Source organism: Mchenga conophoros, linkage group LG18 (assembly GCF_057382185.1).
Source record: "Mchenga conophoros isolate Kocher_MC1m ecotype Shallow Benthic linkage group LG18, M_conophoros_male_GT1.1, whole genome shotgun sequence".
Lineage (NCBI taxonomy): Eukaryota > Metazoa > Chordata > Actinopteri > Cichliformes > Cichlidae > Mchenga > Mchenga conophoros.
Window position 1 is genome coordinate 30617707 of NC_140543.1, and position 27632 is coordinate 30645338.

The 27632-nt window shown below is 40.6% G+C and overlaps 1 protein-coding gene across 9 annotated transcripts in view; it reads left to right on the forward strand.

The window, feature by feature from the left end:
- ctnnd2b (catenin (cadherin-associated protein), delta 2b) overlaps positions 1-27632 on the forward strand; it is a 244366-nt gene that overhangs the window by 68147 nt on the left and 148587 nt on the right. For 8 of the 9 annotated variants that reach the window (XM_085255835.1, XM_085255837.1, XM_085255839.1 and 5 more), the window contains exon 3: positions 14084-14196. In XM_085255835.1, coding sequence (XP_085111961.1) covers positions 14084-14196 — 113 coding nt within the window. Of the gene's footprint in view, positions 1-4376; positions 4705-14083; positions 14197-27632 lie in introns of those variants that run through there. The other variant, XM_085255843.1, reaches the window with a different exon arrangement.

Genomic DNA, 27632 nt, shown 5'->3' on the forward strand with positions numbered 1-27632 from the left:
CCTTTAATCTGTAACATAATAAAATATAAAGAAACATGTAACTGAGTATTTGCTTTAATTTGCAGTATGTTTGATTTGCTGGCAACAGAATGCTTACACAAACAAACCTGGGATAGTGAGTGCAGCAATGTTACTTTGACAAATAGCAAATCATAGCAAATAAATACAGAGACAGAATAATGTGCAAAAAAAGGTCAACACATCTGGGACAAAGGGAGGGCATTACAAATGCACCCACTTTGTCACACACAGAAAAAGCAGATCCAAAAGGGACTCCAATTTTCCTTATTTTCCTCCCTTATTAACTGCAATTAATAACTCAATTGATGGAAATTAAACCATCAATTGATTACCTGGTTTGAACTGTGGGCCATTTTTAAGCCCAGAGTTCAAACCAGGTCTATAACTACTTTTACAACTAAGAGAAGTAGTAATTAGGAGATTCAGTTTTAGGTCTTAAAACATTTATACAGCCGATATTTAGTTTTGAACATTTCTAAAAAAATTAGCAAATTTGATAATCCAGCTGGTTTTTACTAGCTATGATTGTTGGTGGTAGGCCAGGTGTTATGGGTATTTCTGAAGCATCTGATCTTCTGGGATTTTCACCACAGCTGTTGCTACAATTTACTCAGAATGGTGTGAAAAACAAAAAACATCCAGTGAGTGGCAGTTCTGCAGACAGAAACCGCTTGTTGGTGAGAAAGGTCAGAGGAGAATACCAGACTGGTTGGAGCTGGCAGAGAGGCTGTGGTACCTCAGATAGCTATTCTTTCCAACTAAGCAGACAAAAATCTTAGAATATACAGCACATGTAATCTTGAGGTGGATGACTGTCAGGTTCTGCACCAAAAATATCCTGGCATCCAGACGGGTAGAGATGGTTTCAATGGCAGCAGCTGCAGCTCAGCAGATGCAGTGGGTTGTCTACTAACGGGAAGGTCATTCGTTTGAGCCCCGGCTCCTCCGGCCCGCATGTCCTAGTGTCATTGGGGACGATATTGAACCTCGAATTTGCCCCCCTGTGATTGGGTGAATGTGGCTTGTTGTACTGGGAGTAGAAAAGTGCTGCTGTATATCATTTCAAAACCATTGAACAACAGGAATCAACCTCCTACTGATCAGTCATCCTTTGAATAGTGCAGCCTATCTCAAATGTATTTGCTGACCATGTGCATCTTTTTATGGCCATAATTCACCTTCTATCAATGGATACTACCATGCCACATAGCACCTTAAAGTCCAACATCTAGCAGGAGCCATACCTCCATGGAGTCCTGACCCAGCAGGATGTTTGGTGTTTGCACATAACGAGACAAAAAGAATCATTATCTGCTAGTGAATAGCTGATTCATTTAATCTGCATCTTTCTGTCAAAGCTTTCTGCCCTCACACTTGATGTTTTGAAGTTAGAAGACATTTATGTTCATGAGGGAAGGAGGGTCTAATGAAACACTCTTGATGTGATTACAAAGGCAGGATGTCTCTGCCTCTGCATTGCTCTCACCAGTCTTTGTAAAGGCGTCTCCAAACTCTTTAGATGTAGAACAGTGATGCAGTATTGCTTAGGCCTAATGTTCTTTGTGATAGAGTAACACAACATGTTTCACCATTTGATAAGTACTTTCTGAAATTAATGGAAATCGATTGGGTGTCACAGGCTGGGTCTCTGACCCAGCGCTCTGAGTTCATGTTTGTATTTGTCTCATTTTGTTATGTGATTTAGTTTGTGTTATTTCCTATCTGCCTTTAGTTTAGGCAGTTATTATTCCTGGGTTTTCTATGTTTTGGGGTTTTGTATTTATTCATCACATATTAGGTCTGTTAAGTTGTGTTGTCATGTTTTAGTTTTAGTATTTCCTGTTTTATTCTGACAATGTCATGTGTTCTTTGTTTATTGTATTTAGCTTTCCTCTCCTGGTCCTGTCATTAGGTTTATGTCTGTCAGCTGTTTCCCCCATGTGTCTCCACTTCCCCTGATCACCTCATGTATGTATTTAAGCCCTTTGTTTTCTGCATGCCATTGTCAGGTCGTCTGCTCATCCATGTCTCATCCCCAGGTACCCATGTCAGTTCACTATGGTTAAGCTTTTTCATGTTTTGTTATTAGTTCACCCAGTTTAGGTTATTGTTTAGTTTTCACCGATGCCCGATTATTTTTACCCTCATTGCTAGCCTCAATAAACGGCTTGTTTTGTTTATCCACACTACGTTTTGGTCTGCGTTTGAGTCCTCCTCTGCAACACATACGGTCTGCCCCAGCCAGACCGTGACATTGGGGGGAAAAAAAACAATCTTTTGTTGCTGGCCATACAATTTACTGTGTAGATACAACTACTAAGACACATTTCTTTAGCCTGAAATAACAAATACACACATGTTCAGGGCGTGTTCAAATCATTTGCTGTTATCCAACTTTCACACCGAAACAAAGAGTTGATCAAACTGATCCATCTGTTTCACCCAAACACTCATCTTACCTCTGTGATTTAACCTGCCTGAAGCTGAACAGCCACGTAAACTGAGCCAGTTCAAATTTGAATAAGGAAATGATTGGACGCTGGAGCTTTGCATGCACGCAATGTTTTTATTGGGTTGCAGTGACTGCTTTAGTGTTGTTTGGACAGAGAGAGGAGGTGGGCGAGTCAGAGAGCGTAAAACAAAACTAAAACAGTCTGAAGATACGTTCACAGGGCTTCTTGGCACGATGGAAAGTAACAATCAGAGAAACACCTGCTGCGAAATCATGGATTCAGGTTTCCAGTCAGATTGCTTCTGGGTAAGACGTGGTTATGCATGTGTGTGTTTCATGTGATGCTCACCTGGGTATAATTATTTGACAATATTTCATTTCACTGTAAGTTAACACTGTGACGAGTTAACTTGTAGTCTATGGTACTAGCTGTACATAGACATGCTAGCAGTAATCAGCCACTGTAAAACTGTATACTGTAAATGCAGTTTATATGATAGCATCCTCCATTTTGGAAGACCAGTTGTGCGGACTTCCAGCCCCACACCACCAACCACAAAGCTTAATTCAGAATCAACAATCTTAATAATCCGCTAGTATGAAATAGTAGAACCAACAGACAATAGGGAGTCAATCAGCAGTCAGTGAAAACTACTTCAGACTTCCATTGACTTGTTTTATGAAAGAAACCTCAAATTCTACAACTAAGTTTAGTCCTGTTTCAGTCTAATTGTAATAAGTTAGGCCTAATGTCATACAGGGCTATCTATTACCACTCCTAATAGTTCAGTCCTGCAGAGGGCAATAATGTCACTTGATGATAAGATGGCTCATTTCAAATTTTAGTTGGACTGAAGTTTATAATTATTGATATAAGTGTACAAAAGAAGTCTACCTTTAAATGAATGAGGTGAAAAGCAGCCAGTGCACCTGTTTGTGAAAACCAGGAAAGAACATCAGCGTTTCACTTCTCCTGTGTCAATCCTACCCTAACATGTTAGCAGCTAAGGGAAGTTATGTATGAATACATTTATCTTATTCTGGGATATGATAACGCTGACACTTTGCCACCAAGCTTGCACAGTCACTAAAAGAACAATAGATTTCGAGCACGATACAAACCACCCCTGTTCGTGGAGCACTTAAGCAAAGACACCTACACTCCGCCTCGGTGTGTAGTTTGGATAGTGTGACTCTCCATTCCCTTGAGGCTTGGCGCTTCCTCATGTTAGAGTTCAGAAAGGCTCAGTCATACTGCTTTAGATTCCACTGAGACAAATGTTGGTTCAGTTGAAATGACCTGATTGTACACTTTTATAAAATGGTGATGTGATCGGGTCTTTGCAGATAATAACTACATCGTACTACAGCCGTGTGTAATCTACATGTGGTTTTGTGTTTGGGTGAGTTATAACACACCTAATGCACTTTTTTGGCCCCATACACTCCTTACATCCCGTCTCAGCCCATAGGATTTCACTGAGGCAGAACAGAGAGAGAGAGAGAGAGAGAGAGAGAGAGAGAGAGTGTGTGTGTGTGTGTGTGTGTGTGTGTGTGTGTGTGTGTGTGTGTGTGTGTGTGTGTGTGTTTGTGAGTGAGAGTGCCTTCCTCCATCCCACTTCCTCTCCATCTTCAGGCTCCTTTGCTCTCCTCCTCCCAAAATCCCTCCTTGCTTTTCAGTGATGGTGGATGAGGGAGGGAGGGGGTGCAGATGGTCTGCTCAGAGAGAAAGAGAGGGAGAGTGAGAGTCACAGAGAGTGACTGGCGAGCGGCGGGCTTTTTTGGCATGCTGTGCCGGTGGGAGGGCCCATTGTGATGCAACGTTGCATAAATAATGCCACGGGGCTTCTAAATGCTCCGTTGCCATGGGGACCTTTGTGCCTCAGTGAACACAGTGTGTGTATGTGTGTGAGTGTGTGCTTCATGGCCCCGGAGGAGGGAGAAAAAGAGACACAGACATAGAAGCAAAGAGAGAGAGCGAGAGACAGACAAGGGGCCGAGGTGCAGGCAGCTCAAGTGACACTTGTGGTCTCTCTCTCTCTCTCTCTCACGCGCACGCTCTCGCTCTATGTCTTTCTATTTTATCTCTCTATCACTTGGTTTGACCCAGGACAGATGAGTGTTTGGAGGAGGGAGAGGGAGCACTGTTGTCGCTTTTCGACTAGACAGGAGCAAAGCAAAGCGGGATATTCTGTGATTTTGTCTCTTTGTGAAGTATGGTCCATGTGAAGGTACGTGTCTGCGTTGCTTATTTTTTTATGCAACTCCTTCACCAGTTCTTCTTTCCAGCATTAAATTCCATCACAGTCCCTTCCTCTTGCTCTGCAGTAACAGGTGTCTGCCCCTCAGCCGTGAATTGGAGGGAGCAGAGATCGGAGGGGGCGAGGAGTGGAGGGCGGGTAGAAAAAGGAGGGAGTGATCGCTTTTGTTTGGCTGTTTCTGAGAAGACTTGCATCTGAATTCTCACAGCTCACAATGGAGCTGGTTAGTCAGCCTGTTAGTCTGCTGGTGTGTACTCTGTGCAAAACAACAAAAAACACTTTTTTCCTCATCTGCTACAGAGACTTTGCCTCAAAGTAGGTTGTGTTTTTTTTTCTTTCTCTCTCTCTCGCTGTTCCTTTCGTTGCATCAGCTGATTATGGGGGTTTAGATTGATTTGGCTGCGTAAAAAGTCAGATCGCACAGGGAGAAACGTGCACTTTCCATGTGTGGAGTGGTGTTTGAGATGTAAATAAGAAATGCAGCTCACTGGCATCAGAAGACTATAGCTTTTTATCTTCAATGGGATCATGAGATCACAGACGCTGAAAGCATCAGTGTGCTTCTGGTGGGGGATTGGCTGCTTGCTAAAACTTCAACAGATACTATGATGATTGATTTTAGGCTAAAGGGCTAAAATTACGTGCATGTGTGGCTTCTTAGTTTTCTCTCAAATATGACTGATTAATTGGGTTCTGTTGAGCAGCTATATTTTTATCCCGAGTGCTGTGTGAAAATGTTGAAAGTGTGCAAACAGTGAAGCATGTCGAACTGTTCTCACACTGTGGATGTTAACATCCAGACTTTCTGCTTCACAAAATGCTTTCAGAAGCTGCACTTTGTCACGTCTTCTGGTTTGACTGCAGAACACGGACACGGGTGACAAAGTTAAGAGAAGAAAATTCATGGCTTTGTGGAGGGGCTGAGTTTGGGGGATTTTAGTGGACCTTGCTTGTCCTCTTGAAGGGAAGGGTCACTGCAAATACATATAGCGATCAACATTAATCCCACAGCCCCATCCACCATGCACAAGGGTTCATTGAATAGTTTGAATGGTATTAAAATGGTGTAATGTTGATTAGTTAATATTTATTTATCTGTCTTTCTTCCACAGTGTGTTTTTTTGTTTGTTTGGGGGTTTTTTTTGTTTCATTTTATTTTTGTTTTGTTTTTTTTGTCCTCTCATCACTCAGATGGCTGTCCCTCCCTGAGCCTGGTTTGTCTTGATAAGATAAGATAAGATAACCTTTATTAGTCCCACACGTGGGAAATTTGTTTTGTCACAGCAGGAAGTGGACAGTGCAAAAGTTATGACGCAAAAATTAGAATACAATAAGAATAAATACAGTACACAACTGTACAGAATAGAATAAAATAATATACTATATACAGTAGAATAAAATAGAATAAAAATATACAATAAGATAAAAATAGAATACGAATGCTATATACAACTGAGTAAAAATACAACGATGCCAGAAAGGATTATTGCACTTAGTGTTATTGCACATGTGTGGATGTGTGTGTTTGTTCAGTTAAAGTCTTTGTTGTGGAGTCTGACAGCAGTGGGGAGGAAAGACCTGCGAAATCTCTCCGTCCCACACCGTGGGTGCCGCAGTCTCCCACTGAAGGAGCTGCTCAGTGCTGTCACAGTCTGCTGCATGGGGTGGGAGACGTTGTCCAACAGGGATGACAGCTTAGCCGCCATTCTCCTGTCACTCACCACCTCCACTGGGTCCAGAGGGCATCCTAGAACAGAGCTGGCCCTTCGGATCACCCTGTTCAGTCTCTTCCTGTCCCCAGCAGAGATGCTGCCGCCCCAGCAGACCACACCATAAAAGATAGCAGAAGCCACCACAGAGTCATAGAAGGTCTTCAGGAGTGGGCCCTCCACCCCAAACGACCTGAGTCTCCGCAGCAGGTACAACCTGCTCTGCCCTTTCCTGTAGAGGGCGTCTGAGTTATGAGTCCAGTCCAGTCTGTTGTTCAGATGAACACCAAGGTACCTGTAGCTGTCCACAGCCTCAATGTCCACACCCTGGATGTTCAGTGGTTGCAGTGGAGAATGCTTGTGCCTGCGGAAGTCTACCACCAGCTCCTTGGTTTTACTGGCGTTGATCTGGAGGTAGTTCAGCTGGCACCAGTCCACAAAGTCTTGAGTCAGTCCTCTGTACTCCTTGTCGTCCCCATCAGTGATGAGGCCGACTATTGCAGAGTCATCAGAGAACTTCTGCAGGAAGCACTGGGTGGAATTGTGGGAGAAGTCTGCAGTGTAGATGGTGAAGAGGAACGGAGCCAGAACCGTTCCCTGTGGGGCCCCCGTACTGCAGACGACCCTGTCCGAGCAGCACAAAGGCACAGCAGCATGTCCCCACTGATGTGTGCAACGTTTGTGTCCTCACTTGCAGAATCCTTACAGATGTATTTAATTATCATTGTATGCCTGTGTGTGTGTCTGTGTCACATATGTTTCTCTATGCTGGTGTGTGCGCCTGTATGTCTGGCCAGTTGCCATTAATAATAAGATGTTGCGTAATTACAGTGAAATTTGCAATTTGATTTGTTAAGTTATTACATTAATGATTCATTATAATCAAATTGTATCATTATGGTGGGAAGCCTAGAGTTGCCTCAGGCATCTTAGGCATTTACGCTCCCACAGTCCAGCACTATGTTCTCCATCACTACTCTTAGCCATAAAATACGCATTGTGTTAGCACTATAAATAGCATTAATGTTCCTTTTCAAGCTTTTTTTTAGGTCATTAAAAATGGCAACGCTAATATTAAGCTGCATTGGGTGCAGACTGGTTTTTATTCTCTTTTAATGATATGCATTTGTTTTCTGAATCTGTATAACTTAATTTTGCTGGGCACTCCACCTGGGTCTTTTTTTGAGTTATTGTGTAAGCAAAATGAAACTTATTGAGTTTTTAGAGGGTGCTATTTTTCTTTCTTCCCCCTTATAGGATTGTTTTTTTGAGTTTTGTTATGATTCACACTCATCTTAAGATGGATTTTTTTTGAGGCATCATACACACGTACTAAACAACAACAAAACAAAAAACAGGTTTTTGGAGTGTGTTAAGTCTGAGATGTGCAGTTTTTATAAGTATTCAGGTCCTTGTCTTGGTTAAGGCCCCTTTGGAAGCAATAACAGCCTCAAGTTTTCTTGGGAATGATCCTTTCTTTCAGGGGTTTCTGCCATTCTTCTCAGCAGAATCCTTTAAGCTCAGCCGGGTTGGAATGAGAGTGTTGGTGCTCGGCCGCTTTCAGGTCTCCCGAGCTGCTCCTGGCATCAGGTCTGGATCGTGCCTGCAAAACTCCAGGATTTTCACAGTGTTATCCAAAGCAACTCTTGTGTTTTCTCTGTGATGTGCTTTGTTTCAATGTCTTCTTGAAATATAAACCTTCTGCTTAGCTTGGTATCCTGAGCCCTCTGAAAACGGTTTTCACTCGGGATTATTCTGTATTTATTCCGAAGGGTCTCTTGCAGTCTCTGTCACAGGAAAAACATCCCTACAGCACGATGCTGCCTAACCACCACTTTGAGCGACTGTATCGATGGCATTAATAAGGTGATTCTCCCTACCCGGCTCTCTCCACACATGGCAATGGGAGCTATGGTGGAACAGTTCAATTTTTATTTCATCAGGGCAGAGGATTTTTCTTGTTATAGCCCAAGAGCCCAATCAGCTGCCTTTTGACAAACCACCAGTGGGCTGTCTTGTACCTGTTAGTGAGGAATTGCTTCCCTCCGGCCACTCTTCCTTCAAAGCCTGATTGGAGGAGTGCTGCACTAACAGTTATCCTCTGCTTTTACTCAGTTTGACTGCCAGATTTAGGAAGTTCTTCCATTTGAGAATGATGAACCTATACTCTTGGGCACTGTCACCTTCACTACATTTGTGCCCTGAGACAGACCAATCCACTCTGACATGCACCATCAACTATAAGACTGCATGTAAAGAAGTGTGCGCCTTTACTAAATGCATTGTCTGAATTTAATTAAGTATGGGTGGATTTAATCAAGGAGCCACGTATTCCTATAGTACTGTGTGGTGACTGATGGAAAAAAATCCCTGTAAACAGATATTTGCATATGAATATGATGGATTTGCTGACGAGGGCTGAACATTTTGGTCCCGGAAGCTTTCAGGTTTCAGTTTGCACAGTCAGAGTGCTGATCAGTCACATTTGAGTGAGTTTGGTTATGTGCAGCCAAACACTGAGTGTGGAAACCACAAGAGGAATGCATTTCCCAAAATGCAATCTGAAAACAATCAGCTATCGTCTGATGATGATTAAGCTTTTTATTAGCTGCATTCATCTGCATTTGTAGTCGGGCTGCAAACAACGACCTTTGCACAGAACGTTGGTCGTTACCTGCACAGGGTCTTAGTCATCAGGCAACAGCCGCCAGGTTCACAGCCTGACCAAAAAAAAAAAAAGGGGGGGGGGGGGGGATTAATTAAGGTTAATGATGGTGATGGAAAACTGTAAACCTTAAAGGATCTGAGAAATAGGCTCTGTACGTGCGCTTGTATCACTCTCTTCACTTCCTTCCTTTGTTGATGAGTGCATATTTCTTTCATAATAGCTCGTCTTTATTTAAACGCTGCCTTGGAAACAGTGATTGATTGTATCCTGTGGTCTGGCGTGACTTATTGTAATTATGTCACTTTTATTATCTCGAACCAGCCAAAGGACTGTCAGAAAGCCATTTAAAGATCCAAACCATACCTTTGAAACCAGCACTGCAGTGGCTGAGCACTGATGTGCCTTCTCCACTTGATTTGAGTGATTCAGCAAAACAATTTGATCTTTCTTGTTTTATTTCTTTTTTCTTTCGCACAAATTGGTAAATTTTGTTTATTTAATCAGCTATAATGATCACAGCAGCAGACACAAATATCCTAATCAGCTGCTTGCTTGTTGGCACATCAGCTAATTAGTGGTTATTCATCACGCATAAATTAAGCCTAAGAAAAGGTCTCTATCAAGAGCCACCCAAATGAAAAGATTTGCTCTTAAATGGCACGTACGCGTGATTTATGAAAACTTTTTGACTTTTTAAAATGGAGCTTATAGGTTTCACTAAGCTGCCATCCAAGCCTTGAACAGATACCAGCGTCCTAAACCAAACATATACATTGAGTTTAGATATAAAATATAACTCAAGTTCATTTTTTGACAATTTGTATTGTATATTTTAGTTGCTGCTATTAGCAGTCAATATCCATGCGTTATAAAACCAGGCAGTGAAATATTACCCTAATAGAGTATTCTTCATGATCTGTGCCATGGCTGTCAAGTCTGCTTAACTAGCAAGATATTTTCTGTCTGCACAGGACTGCAGTGTTCTGGTTCTCAATGCTGAAAGTCATAATAACCAAATATTTTAAAACACCAGTGTACAAGCATACTACTGACACCTCTACTGGACAGTTTTAAACAGCTCCAGCTTTGACTTTGTGTGGTGACGTTCCTCTTTTTACTCTCATTAAAGAGGTTGAGCAGGCATCAGAAAGGGTATCCGCCATATCAGATATACCAAAGTATCTGCTGTGGCGATCCCTTGTCAAATAAAGGAACAGCGAAAAGTACAATTTATTACATTTTTCCTTATTTTGTGACACATATACTCTTAGAATGCTGGACTCTCTGTGAGCCAAGGCTCACACTTCAGAGTCCTATAAATATTAAACAATATTTCTGCTCCTGGATTTGGAGCTGTCTCTAATATCACCATGTCAGGACAGACACCCCACCCAGTTGCTGTTTAAACCTGGTGTAAGCCGATGAAAAGAAACTTTACCTTAAGCGAGGACAAAGAAAATAAAATGGGTTTCAAGGCTGAATGACACAAAGCTACTGTTGTAGAAGCCAAAAATACAAGTACAGACTTGAAACTCAGCAAACCGCAAACTCTTGTCATTTTTAAAAGGTTATCTGACTAGTTCAATGGCTTGCTGTGTGGTACAGACTGTCCAAAAAGCTTGTGCTTCAATTTTGGTGAGCGAAATTCTGGTATTTTCTTAGACAGTTAGCTAATTAGCTGACATGTGTGTATGTTGCTGCTTGCTAACCAAGCTAGCTAGCATTAGCTGACAAATTAGCATTACTAGGTCCCCCTTCAAGAGAGGCTCGCATGCTAATGACCAAAGACCTACTAGTCAGTTCAGATGATATAATATGTGATACATCCATTATGAGGCCAGCTTGCACACAACTAATGCATGTAAGTGTGTATGTGTGTTACTTGTGGCAACATCAGAATAAAAACAGTAATAGCAAAATGGCTACGTTCACACTGCGCATCAAATCCGTTTTTTTTTACCCTATGCGACCCATATCCGTTCATGGTGTGACAGTGTGAACGGCACAAATCCGATATTTTCAAATCCGATCTGGGTCACTTTCGTACGGAGCCCCGCAGGGGACATGGGAGAAAAAAAAATTAGGGAGAAAAAAAAAATTAAGACGGACTTTTGCGAGATCTCGCAAAACAAACTCGGGATCTCGCAAAACTTTCTCGCGAAAGTTGAATTCCAACAATGGCGGCAGCTACTTAGTTGTAATATTACTCTTTCTGGGTCACAAAATACACTTTTAAGATATTTTGAGGCGTGAATGTAGTTGTGTAAACGTCAGATACCTGCTCGGTTTACAAGACATCACATATTTGCAAAAGTGCTCCGACGTTTTTGGAGATCTGACACCCACTAGCTCGAAGCTAACGGGAGGTCGAGACCTACTACAGCCGGGAGGAACACCGCTTTCCCGGCACATCGTGCCTCGACCTCCCAGTCTGCTTCGAGCTGGTGGCCACTAGCTCGAAGCTAACGGGAGGTTGAGACCTACTACAGCCGGGAGGAACACCGCTTTCCCGGCACATCGTGCCTCGACCTCCCGGTCTGCTTCGAGCTGGCGGCCTCCGAAGAATGCGGCTAATACTTTTGCGAGATCTCGCAAAAGTCCTTCTTAATTTTTTTTTTTTCTCCCTAATTTTTTTTTTCTCCCTAATTTTTTTTCTCTCCCATGTCCCCTGCGGGGCTCCGTACTTTCGTATGTTGTACTGAATCCGATACATATCCGATGTTTTAGAAAGCGACTGCTGTTTGAATGGTCAAGTCGCATTAAATCTGTCTTTTACGTCACTGACACAAGACAGACGCCAATTATCAGCTCCGGAGAAGCACCCGATAAGATATTGCGAACGCTTCCTGGCCATCCAGCGTAGATGTCAGTGAAACTGTTGGGAAGACAACGTTGGAGAAACGTGAACATTTTATTTATACTGTATAATCTGCAGATTCTGACAGAAATCTGCTACTATCCTTTGAAGCGCCGCTCCTCTCTAAAACAGCAATAAGGATAGTTATTAGATTATTTACATTATTATGTAAATAACTTAAAGCAAAAATTGGGAAATGTAAAGTCCGAAGTCTTTATATTAAGGGCCATCAGTCAAACAATAGGGGCTGTATCCCAATTCAGGGTCTGCAGCCTTAAAGTACGCATTTCAAGGCCGATTACGTCACAGCGGCGCGCCGAAGCCTGTCCCAATTCAAAGGCTGCTCGAAATGCGGCCCTGAAATGCGTCCTTCATTTCCCTGAATTTTAAGGCTGTGGCAGTGTAGACTTCGTGGCCCAACATATCCCAGAATGCATAGCGCGGCGGTGGGTGTGAATAATTTTGCCGAAAAAAAACGGCGGATGAGGGGCGGCCGAAGAGTAAACTTTAATTAAGTACAGAATATTATGTCACTTATTTATGTGCAAATGTTTAATAACGAAGAACATTAAAAATTACTGTTGGCAACATGTCGGCAAAGTTATGTGACATTAGTGACGTTTGTACTAACTTGGTTTTAAGGCCTTTACTTTAAAATATACGCCGTTCAATAGCTGACCTTAATCTTACAGAGAATGATCAAAGCTCATGTAGAAAGAAACAAACAAATGAACAAAAGATTTTCTCCTTCATGTCTGTCAAACAAAGCTGTATGACACGTTTCCAGCTGTTAGTATCATGGTTGCTAGGCAACCTGGGCAGCGCGACGGAGGCTAGACCGTCCCATTTCACAAGCCTCGCACTTCCGGCCTTAGCGGTCTTTGAGTACGCGGCCCTTGAGGATCGTTGAGGCTGCGTACTTTAAGGCTGCAGACCCTGAATTGGGATACAGCCATTGTTTACTCTGGGTCTAAACAGAGCGCGTTGTGTGTGACGTCTTCTTCTGCGCATGCGGGCCGCTTTGAGGGTTCACACTAGAGCGCGTTTACTGTCGCATTTTATTTGTAGTGTGAACAAGCAGACAAAAAAATCGGATTTGATCAAAAAATCTGAATTAAGCATTAAGACCTGCAGTGTGAATGTAGCTAATGTGACGCAATTGCAGTGGAAATAACCATTAAGCACGGCCTTTAAAAAAAAAAACATTGAACCTCCTGGTCTGCCGGAAAGATAGAAAACCATCCAATTAAATACATAAAACATACTACATTATGTCCATCATGTTTTCCACATCCTCTTTGTTGCTCTTTGGACTGGATCATTTTGCTGCAATCTCTTCTGCAGTGGTGTAATGTCACTCCACTGGAGAATTGGTGTCACCAGCTGTTTATCTCAATGGGCCCATTTCTTCATATTCATATTTTTAGAGTATGCGGGAATTCACAATTTCCTCATAGATACATATGTGCAGAGCTTTAACATGGTACATGCATTTCCCCAGGGATGTTCTTGCAGCTGAAGTTCTTCGTCACACTGGCTGGACAGTTAGGGCTGTCCTTCTTGTCTGTTATCCTAGAACAATTGGGGGCGGGGAGGGGGGAATGAATGTTTTTTTTGTGAGATGTGACTGACAACTTTTTTCCCACCACTCCATTAATATCAACCAGCATATGCCTACCAGCAGGGTATAAATCCATCGGGTGTCAGTGCATAGATGAGCCAAGTATTAGAGTAATGCTTACAACTTTTTTGACACTATATGTCAAAAATAGCAGAATTCTTCTCCCCCAAAACCTTCTGCTGTTCCATGACTTTCCTCAGTGGCACAATAGCAAATGTCACATTTGTGATGGTTTGAGTTTGGTGTCACAGTTTTGCAACATGTCAAACTCTTCTCTGTGAATATCTGGCAGTGTGAAACTTGGCAGACGCAGCGATATCTGGCCTGTTTTCCCACCACAGACTGCGGAGTCCATTTCACAACAATTAAAAATGTGTCAGCGAGAACGCAGCCAAACTAATGCTCAGGATGACTGTAAACGTGACAGTAAATAAATAGACAGATTGTTTTGACACATTCTTGCTCTCCCTCCCCGTCTCTCTTTCTCTTTCTAGGAGCTGCAGTTTGAACGTCTGACCAGGGAGCTGGAAGCCGAACGACAGATTGTCGCCAGTCAGCTGGAGAGATGCAAGCTTGGCTCTGAGACTGGAAGCATGACTAGCATCAGGTGTGTGCGTGTGAACGTGTTTGTGTGTCCAACACCTGTCAGGTTATCTTCTGTACACTCTACCTGTGTGTGTCAGCTGTACTCTCGCAGGTGACTAGCTATACAGCTGCTCGCATTAGAGAAACACTCCTTGATTCGTGTCCAAAATTCATCGGTGTGCTGGTAACCGCGCTGTAGTGATTTGCTTTTGAACTCGGAGAGAGCAGCGCTGCACCCAATGTTGCTTGCTTTCTTTTACCCAGTTTAAACATACACAGAGATGTGCTGATGTGATGTTTCAGGTTTGTTATAGTGCAGTCGAGTAGTGTGCACAGTGCAGCAGTAATTAGATTACATATTATTATTATTTTTAAAAGCTCACTTTAAGTGAGCTTGTATCTCATTAGATTATAGCATTTAAATAATGCAGGGAGCATTATTACAGTACCTAGATAGATAGTTACATTCTAGCTGACATTTATATTTAAGGCACCAATAGAAGGAGCAGAACAGACAGTAAAAATCAGTGTTTACATATTGACTATAGCCAAAATGATAGCTTAAAAATAACTAATTATACTTCAGCTAGTCGCTAAGAAACATTACCATTTATCTGGATTTTTTTATACCTAACTTGCCAGTAAACATTAATAATTTACTCTATAAATTGCTCTTTAATATATTACTCTTATTATCTCCATGCATCTTAGTTTAAGCGATTGTTGCTAATATTTCATAAATGCTGTTGTATGTAGCACTCATTGTATTGTTTGTCACTCATCCAAGTGACTTCTTGAGTCTCTGAAGAAGGAGACTGAAGAAGTCACTTGGATGAGTGACGAAACGTTTCTCCCACTGAAAATGCTACGTCCAGATGAACAGAATAACCTCTTGGAGGTTTTCTTACCTGGATGATTGAGAATGCATCAAAACCATTTAAGTCATACTTGTGCACCCTCTCTCAGTTCTAAGGTTTTATTTATGAGGGTAAAGAAGAAGAAAAAACAACCTTCCAGTTCGAGAAGCAGTCCTGTGTAAAATTAAGTGTACCTTGTGATTCAGTAGCATGTAGAACTCAGCAACCCCTCCAAACAAGTCATACTTGTTCACTCTTTTTTTAATTTTCTATCATAAACTTTAACATTTAACTTGCTAACTGAGGCCTGTAGAGTCTACGGTGTAGCTCTTGGGCTTTTTTCCACTTTCTCGGAGCGTTGCACGGTCTGACCTTGGAGTTTGCTGTGACGTCCACTTCTGGGAAGACTGGCAACAGTCTTGAATGTTTTCCAGTTGACTTGAACTTTTTGTATGGAAATGACTTTATAATGTTTCCCAGATTGATGGGTAGCAATGATGCAGATGTCTTTCCTCCTTGGCATTGTGTTAACACACACCTGACTGCTTCAGACCAGCAAACCGACAAGGGTTCAGCTTTTATTGAGGTGCTGCAGAACCGTAGACATCAAAACCAAACAGACTAAGATGCTGAGTGCCCACTGTCAGTAATTTACTGCGGATCTATATTCACAATCCCTTCCCAACTACACTTGGATATTTCACCTGTTTGTATTATGAAAATATTGATTAGTACAGCTTTGAAACAGCACAACTCAAGGCAGTCAACTAGGCTAGGCTCATTTATTAGTGAAAAAAATCATTGGGTTTTTAAATGCACTATATTTTGACTAGGAAATGTTCCTGATGCTCTACTAATTAAAATTTAGTTTAAACAATTTTTCCCTTTTGCCTCCTAAACACCTTTTATAGGAAATGATAGCTTTGCTTGCTTGTGTTATTTAACAACACGAGAATTGCTATCAGGTTTTTACACGTTTAGTAATTACGATCCCCTTAGCTGAACCCATGTAAAGAACACATGTTCACCATTGTCGCCTCTTAGTCTTTTTCAGCTGTTCATATTAAGTGCACAGAATAACAACAGGGAGGTGACAAAGACATGGAGCAATTAGGCTGTGATGGTGTAAAACACATGTTGCTCAGTTCAGAGTCATTTTAAGGAGAAGTATATAAAAAAAGCTTGAGACCATTAATGAACCTAACTCTAGATGTGCTGTCAAAACCTTACTGGCAGGCTTAACGTTTATTGACGGGCTCGAGTTGCATTCCTGAAGCTTTTAACTGCACATTAACTACTCGCTGTGCCTTGATGCTGAGAGTTATGCGTGAGAAACGATCTCATTTCCCTGGAAGGATTTGAATTTGAAAGAAATCTAATGCCAAATTGACACATCATTTCAAGAGAGGTAATGTAGACGCGATGCGATTATGTGACCTGACTAACGTTCAAAGGCGTTATAATGGACGCTCAAATATGAAGAATTTTGTAACCCTTATAAGCAATGTTCCCTCTAATTTTTCATGTGTCTGAGCGGACACACAAACTCTCTGAGCGATCCCTTGGACCACTGTGAGCGACAGCAGACGTGTGCACTGTGGTCCCGCCAGCATCGAATCCATCCAAGTTACATGGTTTATTAAAATAATCAAATTACAGCATTTACATTTATGTTAGACTACTTTTAATTAAGTGCTTTAGCCCACTTACAATGAAAATAAAAAAAAATCTTGTTCATGACCTGTGTAGTATGTTAACACTATTGGAAGTTGAAACTTGAACTCCAATTTTGAAAACACAACTTTCTTTTTTTTCTTTTTTTTTTAAATAAAGCTCTAAAGGAAATGAATTATATAGTTACTTCTTCAAAAAAGTAACTGAGTTATGCAAACAACAAAGTTTTTGCAGCTGTTTACCTAAAAATGCAGCCAAGGCGTTTTTTCAAATAAACATTTCAAACTATTTACAGAACAATCAGCTGTTCTGCAAATTTGATGCCACACAAATTATTTGTGCCACTCCAAAAAATAATTTCTGTCCACTATGAGATAAAGAAGAACAACAGCCTGATACCTGCAGGCCTGACAACAGGAGATGTGTGACTCCTGTAACACCTGTAACATTCAGCAGTCGCCTCATGGTTCTGACACACTCAACAAAACTATTGACTACACTACATACCAGAGGTGGGACCAAGTCATTGTTTTGCAAGTCTCAAGTAAGTCTCAAGTCTTTATCCTCAAGTCTCAAGTCAAGTCTCAAGTAATGTCAGGCAAGTCAGAGTCGAGTCTCAAGTCACTGGTGTAAAAGTCCGAGTCAAGTCACAAGTCTGAAACTTTGAATTTCAAGTCCTTTCGAGTCTTAAAAAAAAAAATAAATAAATAAAAATAATGTTGCAGTTATGCTAAATGTAAATATTAGACCATGTAATTTTAAAATCTGTGTTTTTCTCAACACATGACAAAATAGTGAACTTAGAAAATATACACAAATTGTGAAATTGGACCTCTTTAAAATGCAGCTCAATTAAACCTAGCTCCAAGAATAATTTTCACCGACAGTTCTGAGATAAGCTGCATGTTATTCTTGGATGCGCTTGTAGGACTGGCTTTAAAATCGCATGACAAAAATATCATACACATTAAAAAAAACTGTATCACCAACGTAGCCTGGACAACATTTGCTAGTTAGATGAAGTCAGCTATCTCATCGTAGCATATTTATATGCATATTTATAATTATACGGTTCTTGGAGTGAGTGCACACACTCATGAAGCGCCTTGAGGCGACTTTTGTTGTGATTTGGCGCTATATAAATAAAATTGAATTGAATTGAATGAAGTTTAGTAACTTCAGGTCACTGCCCCAGGTACAGTTTACCGACGGATGGGTACAGGACCTTGAAATGCACTGTGTAGAACGAAAGACCATCGTACGTATCATAAGTTTACCAGTCTCACAAATTGTCTTCATAAATACACATTCCTTAACCGTTTATTAATAGGACCTTTGAGCTCAACGGTAATTAATTTGTAGTGGAAATAATTTCTGGTAGCATCACAGAAATGTAGCAGTGACAATAATACTGTATGCTGTAATCGTACTGGGCAATTAGTGATACAAAAAACCTGTTTTACCCTGTGAATAAAAGTATATGTTTTTTTCAATGTACCATAATAACAGAGGCGAAACGCAATATTGTGTCAGGACAATTCACTATTTATGCACAATAAAGGAGTATAGCGCGACAATTTCTGTTCAGCGCCAGACTTGTTTGTAACCTATATCACAAATTATGTTATGAAAATGACGTATTAACTACTACAGCAGACTGACCTTCGTGTAAATGCTTGGAGCAGACTAACCTGTGAGCTGGAGTGTTCCGGGACGTTACATTTGATCTTTGAATGGCTGCAATCCAGGCCATCCGTCGCGTCTTTGTTACTTCGGAAACATGGCTCGAACAATTTCTCTTCAATGACGTAATCCGATAACAACCGATCTCTTTACCCGTCGGCTTCCCGTGGCTGTCATGCAACCGGCTATTGCAGTTAATAATACAACGGCTTCTTGACATTTTTGTGTTTCTTTTTATCGCTGTGTGACTGATTTCAATTGAAAGCCTGTGTGCGCTAGTACCTCTTGCCACGAGTTCCCAGAATCCTTTGCTGTTTACCCCTGAATGACGTCACATTTTCAATCTCTATATAATATGCATGTTAAATTTTATATTTGGGGTGAAATATCAAGTCTTTTCAAGTAAACCGGTTCAAGTCCAATTCAAGTCCCAGGTCATTGGTGTAAAAGTCCAAGTCAAGTCACAAGTCTTAGAACATTTTTTCAAGTCAAGTCTAAAGTCATAAAATTAATGACTCGAGTCTGACTCGAGTCCAAGTCATGTGACTCGAGTCCACACCTCTGCTACACACTAACTACACAAGATTTGCGCTAAATGTCCCAAATCTCTCAAATCTCAAAACACCGCCGTCACCTAAAACTCCCCCCCTTCCTAAACAACTAAATGCCATGTTGCCATATCATTTTTTGATTGGTCCGCATAGTACATTTTTCAACCAATAGGAAACGTGGCTTCACTCCACATCAGCAACGCCGCTTTGCTAGCTAAAACAGCATGCCCACGACGTTGATTAGCTGCGTATATACGAATGTGAATCGCATTATTGGCTGGACTATGGTATAAGGCGGCATTGTTCTAATCCCATACGGGAGCAGCCAGTCACTTACTGACTAACACTAAAAAACAGAATTGTTAAAGTATTAATTTTAATTTCAATTCAGGTTAGATTTTTTTTGTGTGCCAACGCAGATTTTCTGTGATCAGAGACCGAGCCAGCAGTGCACAATTGCGCATGCGCGCAGCTTAGAGCAGCGGTCCCCAACCCCCGGGTACCGGTCCGTGAGTCGTTTGGTACCGGGCCGCGAGAGTTGAGGCTCAGGTGTGAAATGTATTTTTGTCAGGGTTTTTATCGGTTTTCAGCGTTATTTTGTTATTGTTTTTATTGTTAACTCGGTTTTCCTGGGTCTTTTCACGTGTGTTATGAATAAATCTTTTTTTTCGGTACCGGTACTATTTTTGTTTTGTTGTATTTATCCGCGACACCTTAAAGGCCGGTCCGTGAAAATAATGTCGGGCATAAACCGGTCCGTGGCGCAAAAGAGGTTGGGGACCGCTGGCTTAGAGGTAACATTGCTTATACACAGCAAATCCAGCATGTCCAAATTAACACTGTCGGATTTGATTTCAACACTATTAAAGTGTCTATATGGGTCCACACCAGAGAGTGTTAATTTAACTCTTTTTGGAGAGTTGGTACGTTAACTCTGATTTAGTGTTAAACACCAAATCTGTCTGGAGTTGATAATTTAACACTTGGTGTTAAGAGTTTATATATAAACTCTCAAAGAGTATTTTAGTTTAACTACGTAAGAGTTATCTTCTAATTCATTCTAAAAAGCGGGAATTTTACTGTTCTGAACTTCTAGAAATTTCTTTTGGAAATAAACATTTACTAAAAAGATGCAATGGTTTTTGAAAAACATTTATTCTGAACTGTGCACCACAATTTCAAAACATTTTCTGAAAGATCTAACAGTATACATGTTCTCACTTTCATTAGAATTTTGTTTATCAAAAGGTATGACATTGTAAATGCAAATAACAGCATTCTCAACACTTATTTCTTCAATACAATATGCATGTCCTTCATTCATCACTTTGTGGAACTTCAACACACTTCTGCTCTCCCCCATATTCCATCTTCACAAGCATATCCTGTGCGGAGATCGAATAAAAATTAGTTGACACTAATTAATGGCACAAATAATCCAGTAAACAATTGCAGCACAGTAAAAAAAAAAGGAATCCTCTTTGAGCCATTACTTGTGTAAAGTATTTTCCCAAAAGACAAGGACACAGGCAACAGGTAATACTGAACTAAATGTAAAACCTCAACCTTTTTCATTTTTACCTAAACCGTGTGCACAAAACTCTGGAGGGATCTAAATGCTAACGTAGAACCCAGTCAGGACGTCAGCTACTGCTGTTTGCTCGTTTTTTTTTTTTTTATGGGCGATCGTTTTCAGGCTTCAAGTAGCACCATTATACCAACATTTCACATTCTAGACATTGTTTTAGGTGTATTTGACCAAAAGTTTGACTGAAAATTCACATGCAAGCTTTTTTTCAAGGCTGTGGTATTTGCCCGCAAACAATACCTTTCAGCTAGCTAAAACAGAATATTATGCTATCAGCGAGCAACATGGCTAATGCCTTTCACACAGCTTTGTCTCAACTCCAAAGAGCCACAGAAGTAAAAGCTAATAATAATTGAAACAATCTTTGAAAAAATGACTTACCAAGCATGGCAAACAACTCAAATATGTAGAGCAAAATGTTCTGAAACGGCTTCACTTCAGCTTCGATTGGAGTCGTGCTGGGGGCGGAGTCTGTGAATTTACTCTGTTGGTGTCATAGCCCCTCTAGGAGTTCAGAGTTAAGAGGTCAAGAGTTAATGTTTCCATTTTAACACCTCCAGATTTGACAGAGAAACACTCATTTTTAACACTCGATTTTAACTACTATCATTTTACACCTCAGAGTTACATTAAAAGAATGTGACTCTACTTAGAGTAAAATTAACTCTACTTTTGCAAGGAGACTATTAACACCAAAAAATTTAACACTTTTGAATTTGCTGTGTAAACCTGATATTTTTAATAATTCCTCACTGCACCCGAGACAGCAAAATCATTTTGCAGCATTATTTATTTTTGGTCTTTCTAAAGGATGTTCCACTGTCAGAGTCCACTGTGCTGTGCGGGGCCGTCTTGTTCCTTTATTTATTTATATATTTTTTGATAACACGGGCGAAAAACATAAAGCATTGTTATATTATCTGCCTCTGATTGAGTTTAGACGGCAGCTTCAATATCTGCTCTGAGCCTGAAGAACACATTCTACACATTCCATACTGGTCCCAACGTGAAAACTGCACTGCTGACACAATAGTGATAATGCACTTAGCCCTCCTCTCAGGACAGTGGAACACGATTAAAGCCTCCGTCTTCATTTCTCTTTCTCACTCTGTCTCCCACACACACACATAAATAGATGTGCACAATCCATCATCTTTTCTTCTCTTTGATTCCGTTAAGCGAGTGGGGATTCCGTCCGGCTCAGACTAATTACTCATCTGCCCGTATTGTAATTCTCATTTCAATTTAAGGGGTGGACCAACAAAGAGCAGGAAGATGGTCTAAAACTGACTCATTCACAAGTCTAATTAACTGATGCACGTATAGCTCTTCTGCGCTGTCACAGGGCCGCATTTGCAACGGCGGCAACGTGGGATGGGAAAAGGTGCAGAGTCCGGAAAGACGTGTCTTCCACTTCATCACACAGCCGCGCGCAGATATAAATGCTGCAGTCTTGCAAACTCGATTAGATGGGTTTATTATTTAGTGAGGGGCAGAGCGTCCTCCAGATTACACTGTCTTCCATTTTATAGGCCATCCACTTTGTTTGACTTGCGGGGTAATTACTAAATGGACAAATGGTTTGGCAAAACACACAAGTCCAGCACGGCAATATGCTGGAGGTTTGTAGTGCCTAAAGCGTGTTGGATTTATTGTTCAATTACCTCTGAAACATTAGTATTGCTGCTGTTCCAAATAGTTTTATTCATCACTGCTTGTCCCAGAGAACAGAGGGGTCAAAATATAATCGGCAGCTACAATACACGGACAGGAATTCATCTTGGTAGCATTTGTGGTGAAACATATTGAAACTGTATGTAAGCTACAAACTTTAATTTAACATCAGCAGCGCAGACAACGTAAAAATGCAAACTGTTGCAGCGTTTGCCGTTAATTGTTTGTCATTTTGATCCATAACGTTTGTTCTTGTTGACTTTTTGTTTCTTTCTTCTATTTGTTCTTTTGTTCTTCTATTTGTTCTTTTAGCTAGATTAACGTTAGCATGACACAGATTGCTTTGCCTCATTTGGCAAATTAGAATATGTAATTATAGCTAAAGAAAAATGTAGCTGTTAACAGTCAGTGTGTTCTAAACCAATGTGTTGCTAAAACAGCACCCAGTATAGAAGTCATATTATATATTAGCAACAGTCTCAGCTTTTCTTACTTTGCATGTTCCAGATTACCTAGCCACTGTTCTCAGTTGTGTAGCATAAAGTGTGACAAGTGTCTGGTACAGATGATCAGCACTGTGCAGAAATCTTGAGTCACACCTCATTTATTTATTTTTTTGCTCCCAGTAAACCAGACTTTCTTGTATTTTTTTAAGCTAGTTTTGAGGAATAGCTTTCTGAAAGACTTTTGAAGTTCTTCTTTGGATATTGGATATTTTAGCCAGTGCTATTGGGGGATCTTGTCAAAGTTGATTGAATTATAAATGCAGAAAAGTGATTTGATTCACAATACAGTACTTTTAGGAAAGCATCTGATTGGCTAAGTATTTATTTTTCAGCATGATATGCAGTAAAAGCATACCTACATAGAAAAACACACAGTGGAACTCTATCAGTCATGGATTGGCCTCCCCAGAGCTCAGACCTCAATATTATTAAAGCAGTGTAGGATCATCTTTACAGAGAACAGAACAAAAGGCAAAAACATCCAAAGAAGATCTTTGAATCTCCTTTAAGAAGCCTGGAGAAATATTCCTGAGGAACACCTAAAGAGATTTCAGGAAAGCTTGCCTGAGAGTGTTTAAGCTTTGCTGAAGAGTAAAAGTGGTCATACTAAGTTTTACAAACTCTGTACAACTCTAAAGTTTAATTCTTGATTTGATACTTGTGTGAAAAAAAAACAAAGAACCTTCTGCTATACAATTTCTTCATGATCAGGGGCATTAAAAAGAAACAGTTAAGGCTTTTTAGATTAGTCATATCTTTTCAACTCGTAATTATCCAAATAACGAAGATCAACTCAATTACCCCCCCCCCCCCTTCTCTCTCTCTCGCTCTCTTAGAAACTAATTATGCGGAAAATAAAATGTGTTATTTGTAGGATAACTCTATCTGAAGCCAGCTAATCTGTAATATCATCAAGATGTGTGGAGCTACTCTCTTTCTATTAGTTTGTTGGACAAATCCATCACGGACCATCTTATTGTCTTTCCCAAAGCAGCAGCAACTCTAGTTTCTACACCCAGATAAACCACAAGTTTATAGATTGAGGCACAGTAGATATGATATGACCAAAGATAATACAATAGCTGTGTAGAATTTTCAGACACATCTTGCTGATGGCGGTGAAAGATAGAAAGCAGCAGAACAATAGAGGACGGGGCTGTGTTCAGCGTGGCCTTTCTTGGGCTTACCCTGTGTTAACAACACATTATGAAAGAAAAATGTAACTATACTAGAATAATAAAGGTTTTTTGTCACAAATTTCTTTGTTAATCTTATAGATTATTTCAGATGTCTTTTCACCTGAATCTCTTTGTCTTGAATGTTTGGCTTTGATATGTCTAACAGGAAGCTACAGTATGATGAAGTTCTGTTTGCAGACAGTCGCTAAAGAAAACTTCAAATCAAAGTGAGTGTTAAGAATGACCACATGGCTGTGGAGGGCTGGCCGTTCAGGAATCTGCTCCTGTTGTGTTGCAGAAAATAAAGACTTTCAGAGGTGCTAATGAGTTCTACTGCTCTGCCTTTCTTTCCGGTCTTAATCAGTCACCACAGGTCACAGTGTCTGCTGCGACACATGCTGCTGCTTTATCGCTTCAAAAAGTACAAATCCACAGTGTGTGTGTGTTACTCTTTCAGTCAAACCGAGACAGTGTTTTTGTCTGTGCAAAGAGTTCTTTTGACCACAGTTAGAGTAGATAAAACTAATCAGTAGAAGCGTTCAGTGCAATTCTGGTTGCAGATATTCAATATTGAATACACAGCACTTAAAAAGCTTCGGTCCCTGTTTTTCCCCACGATTTTTGGCTCTAGAGAGAGCTGCTCTTCTCGTTCTTCATCTTCTCTTGCTATTATGTTTTCCCTCGTGTTCACTTTTATCATCTCTTCTCCTCTGACCTCCGTTTTTGATGTCAGTTTATGTCCTTCCATATTTTTTTTTAGTTCTGTCTACATTTCGCTCATCATCTTTTCCAGCTCTTTTCAACCTGTCAGCTGTCTTGAGGGCTTGGAAAGAAGGCGCCTGAACTTCTTTAGGTGTGTATTTAACCCTTAATTCCGTGGGACTCTCCATCAGTTGTTTCACATCTGAGGAATCCTTCTGGACGAAGGAAAAATATCTTCACAAACCTAAATAAGTCCAGTTACTGTCTTTTCAAGCCCTCAAGACTAACGTGTCCTGGATGACTGAGAACCTACACAGACATGCTGTCAGCTGTCTTTCTGATCTATACAAACAGTGCTTTGTTGCTCAAGCAGTACATTTCAGCGTTATTATTTTGTGTCCTGTAGCGGTTTTTACTTTGGCTTGGTTGTACAAAATGAAAACAAAGTCACCGGCCAGATCTGGACTAGCTTAGGGCCGAGTGTTTGTACATTTTAAAACCAACACTGGACTGGCTGCTTGAATCGTATCTTACCCAGCTACTTAATCTTAAGAATCCTTTAGCTTGTAACTTGAAATATAGCAAAGTAGGACAAACTCTAGGATACAAGAGTGGCCTCTTTATATTTATCCCACTGTTCCCTGGCCACCATCTTTCTATCTAATCATCGAAGTGGACCTATGACAGCGAGAATACCCTCAGTAGCTACAGATACCATCTCTCTGGTGGCACCACTATGGATCGCCGCCTCCCATGTCAGGCTACTTGCTTTTGGCTGTTTCATTTGCAACATTTGTCAGGTAATCACATGCACGGCCACTTGCTTTTTTGGCTGCTAAATGGTAACTGCATGTGTGTCGCGCATGTGCATGTTCATTTTTGTGTGTATGTATGTGCGCGCGTGTGTGTGTAAGTATTGGCTGTAACCAGAGCACCCAGTGAGACCCACTGTCACTCGTCTGGTGGGAAAATGTGACCTGTCTGGCGAGCCCAGTGAGCGCCCATTACCCAGAAGCTGTCAAGGCTCTGCCAGCTTAGACTCACAGCAGTGTGACTCTCTCTCCCTCAGCACAAATCCACTAACAGAGATGTTTGCAAAGAGGAGAGGCTTCACTAAGAGCTACTGCCTGTTTTTATTACATTCAAAAACTGCTTTCTAGGAAAGGTCCCTAATAGACCCGAAGGAGGGAAAAAGTCTTTCCTCTTTGAGGTAATCGGAAGAATGGACTTTGGCTATACAGAGCATTACAGAAAGTCTAAGAGGTAAATATCAGCCTTGTCAAACAAGGAGGCTTACACACACAGTTTCATTAGGAAGTGAACCGATGAGTCTGAAAGTAGAAACTACAAAAATAACAGCTATAATAGACAGTTGTTCTCATCAAACAGCCTCAGCTTAATAGTTCTACTGGCAAATCAGATTTTGTTAAAGCTACAGTGAGCTATTAAATCTTTTTAAGAGTAGACATGCATTAGCTGTCTACAGTGATGGAAAGCTGCAGAATTTCTCTGGTCATTAGTCAGGCTAAGTGACTCCAAGAAGTGTTGAAAATTGAGCTGACCGGAATCAAATTGTGGTAAAACCAAACTAAAATCAAACAAATGAGGTGCATTTAGAATCAAAAGCAAATTCAAACAAACAATATTAATACAAAGTGGCCTTATCGCATCATGAACAGATTATATCACAGAAAAACATTTCCCCAAAGCTTGGATGGAACTAGGTGGCAATTAATTCCCAGAGTGCCTATTTGATTTTTTTCTCAGTCTAGTTACCTTAGTAAACTTTCAAGTCCTGGAGTCACCTCTTGTTGTTGCACAACATGGATTTACTGAGTAAACTGTTATTTGGTTTGCTTTGATATGCTAACTGTGTGATAGAAATGCATCTTTTCAACATCAAAAGATCTCATCAAGAGGAAGCAGAAAGAGACGGCGGAGGCAGGCGGAGATGCCAGGCAGTATTTAGTGCTCTGATGTTTACTGTATATAAAAGATGGACACAGCTTCTATGTCTAAAAATGCAGAAAAAAACAGCATTTTTTTCCTAATGTCCAGCAAGATGGAAAATTGATCCATGATCTCAGTAAATGGCATCAAACTTTCAAATTTTAATCAATATAACATGATTTTTTTTATGTTATGGTCCACATTAGACCCAAAAGGACAATAAAGCAGGCCTCACCTGTATATGAGATGTCAGTTATAACGAGTGTTCAGTGTAATTCATTCAGATGAATCCGGTTTTAAAACAGCACAGTGATGAGAGTCAGAATGTGAGGCTTGAGGGTTATGACTGTAAGGTAAGTAAGCTTGGTTTAGCTTAGATTGTTGGGCTTAAGCTAGGTAAGAAGAAAAATCAAATAGGGAACTAAAAGCTGTTATTCTGCTTATACCTGTCAGTGACTGCAGTCTGTTTTTTCAACAGCCTGCCTGAACATGGTTCCTATCAAACAATCAGATGTGAGAATGAAATAATATTTGATTTTCCTTTTAAAAAAAAATAAAAAAATAAATCAAAGCCTGTAGTTTTTTTGAATCATCGATGATTCATCAGTACTGGACATACCGTGTTGTGGAAATTTGTATTCAAATTCTGCACTTCTGTGCCTACTCTTGTGTATTCATTTATTAATTCAGACTGTCCAAACAGTAATAGCTGTGTGCACCCAGCTATTTAACTCTATATGTGCATACGGATGACATATGTAGTCTTCCCTCACAGCATAGTCGCATGCATTTATTAATTAGGCTGATTCATTTGCAGCCGATTTTGCACATATTATATTCTCAGAGTCCGATTGGCAAATCTGCACTTTGCTGAGGCTGACTGAACAGATGTATACTGTAGTTGCTGCGTGTACTTAAGAAGCAGAGTTAATGTCTTTTTCATTGTCACACCGCGCCGTAGGCACTGCTGCAGCTACAGACCTAACTATGTGCTTTCAAACTTTTAGATCATTGGGAATTGGATTTGCGAAGCATTAAAAGGATTTTGGGGACAGATGATCATGAAAAAAAGTGATAAAGAGGGAAGAAGGTGAC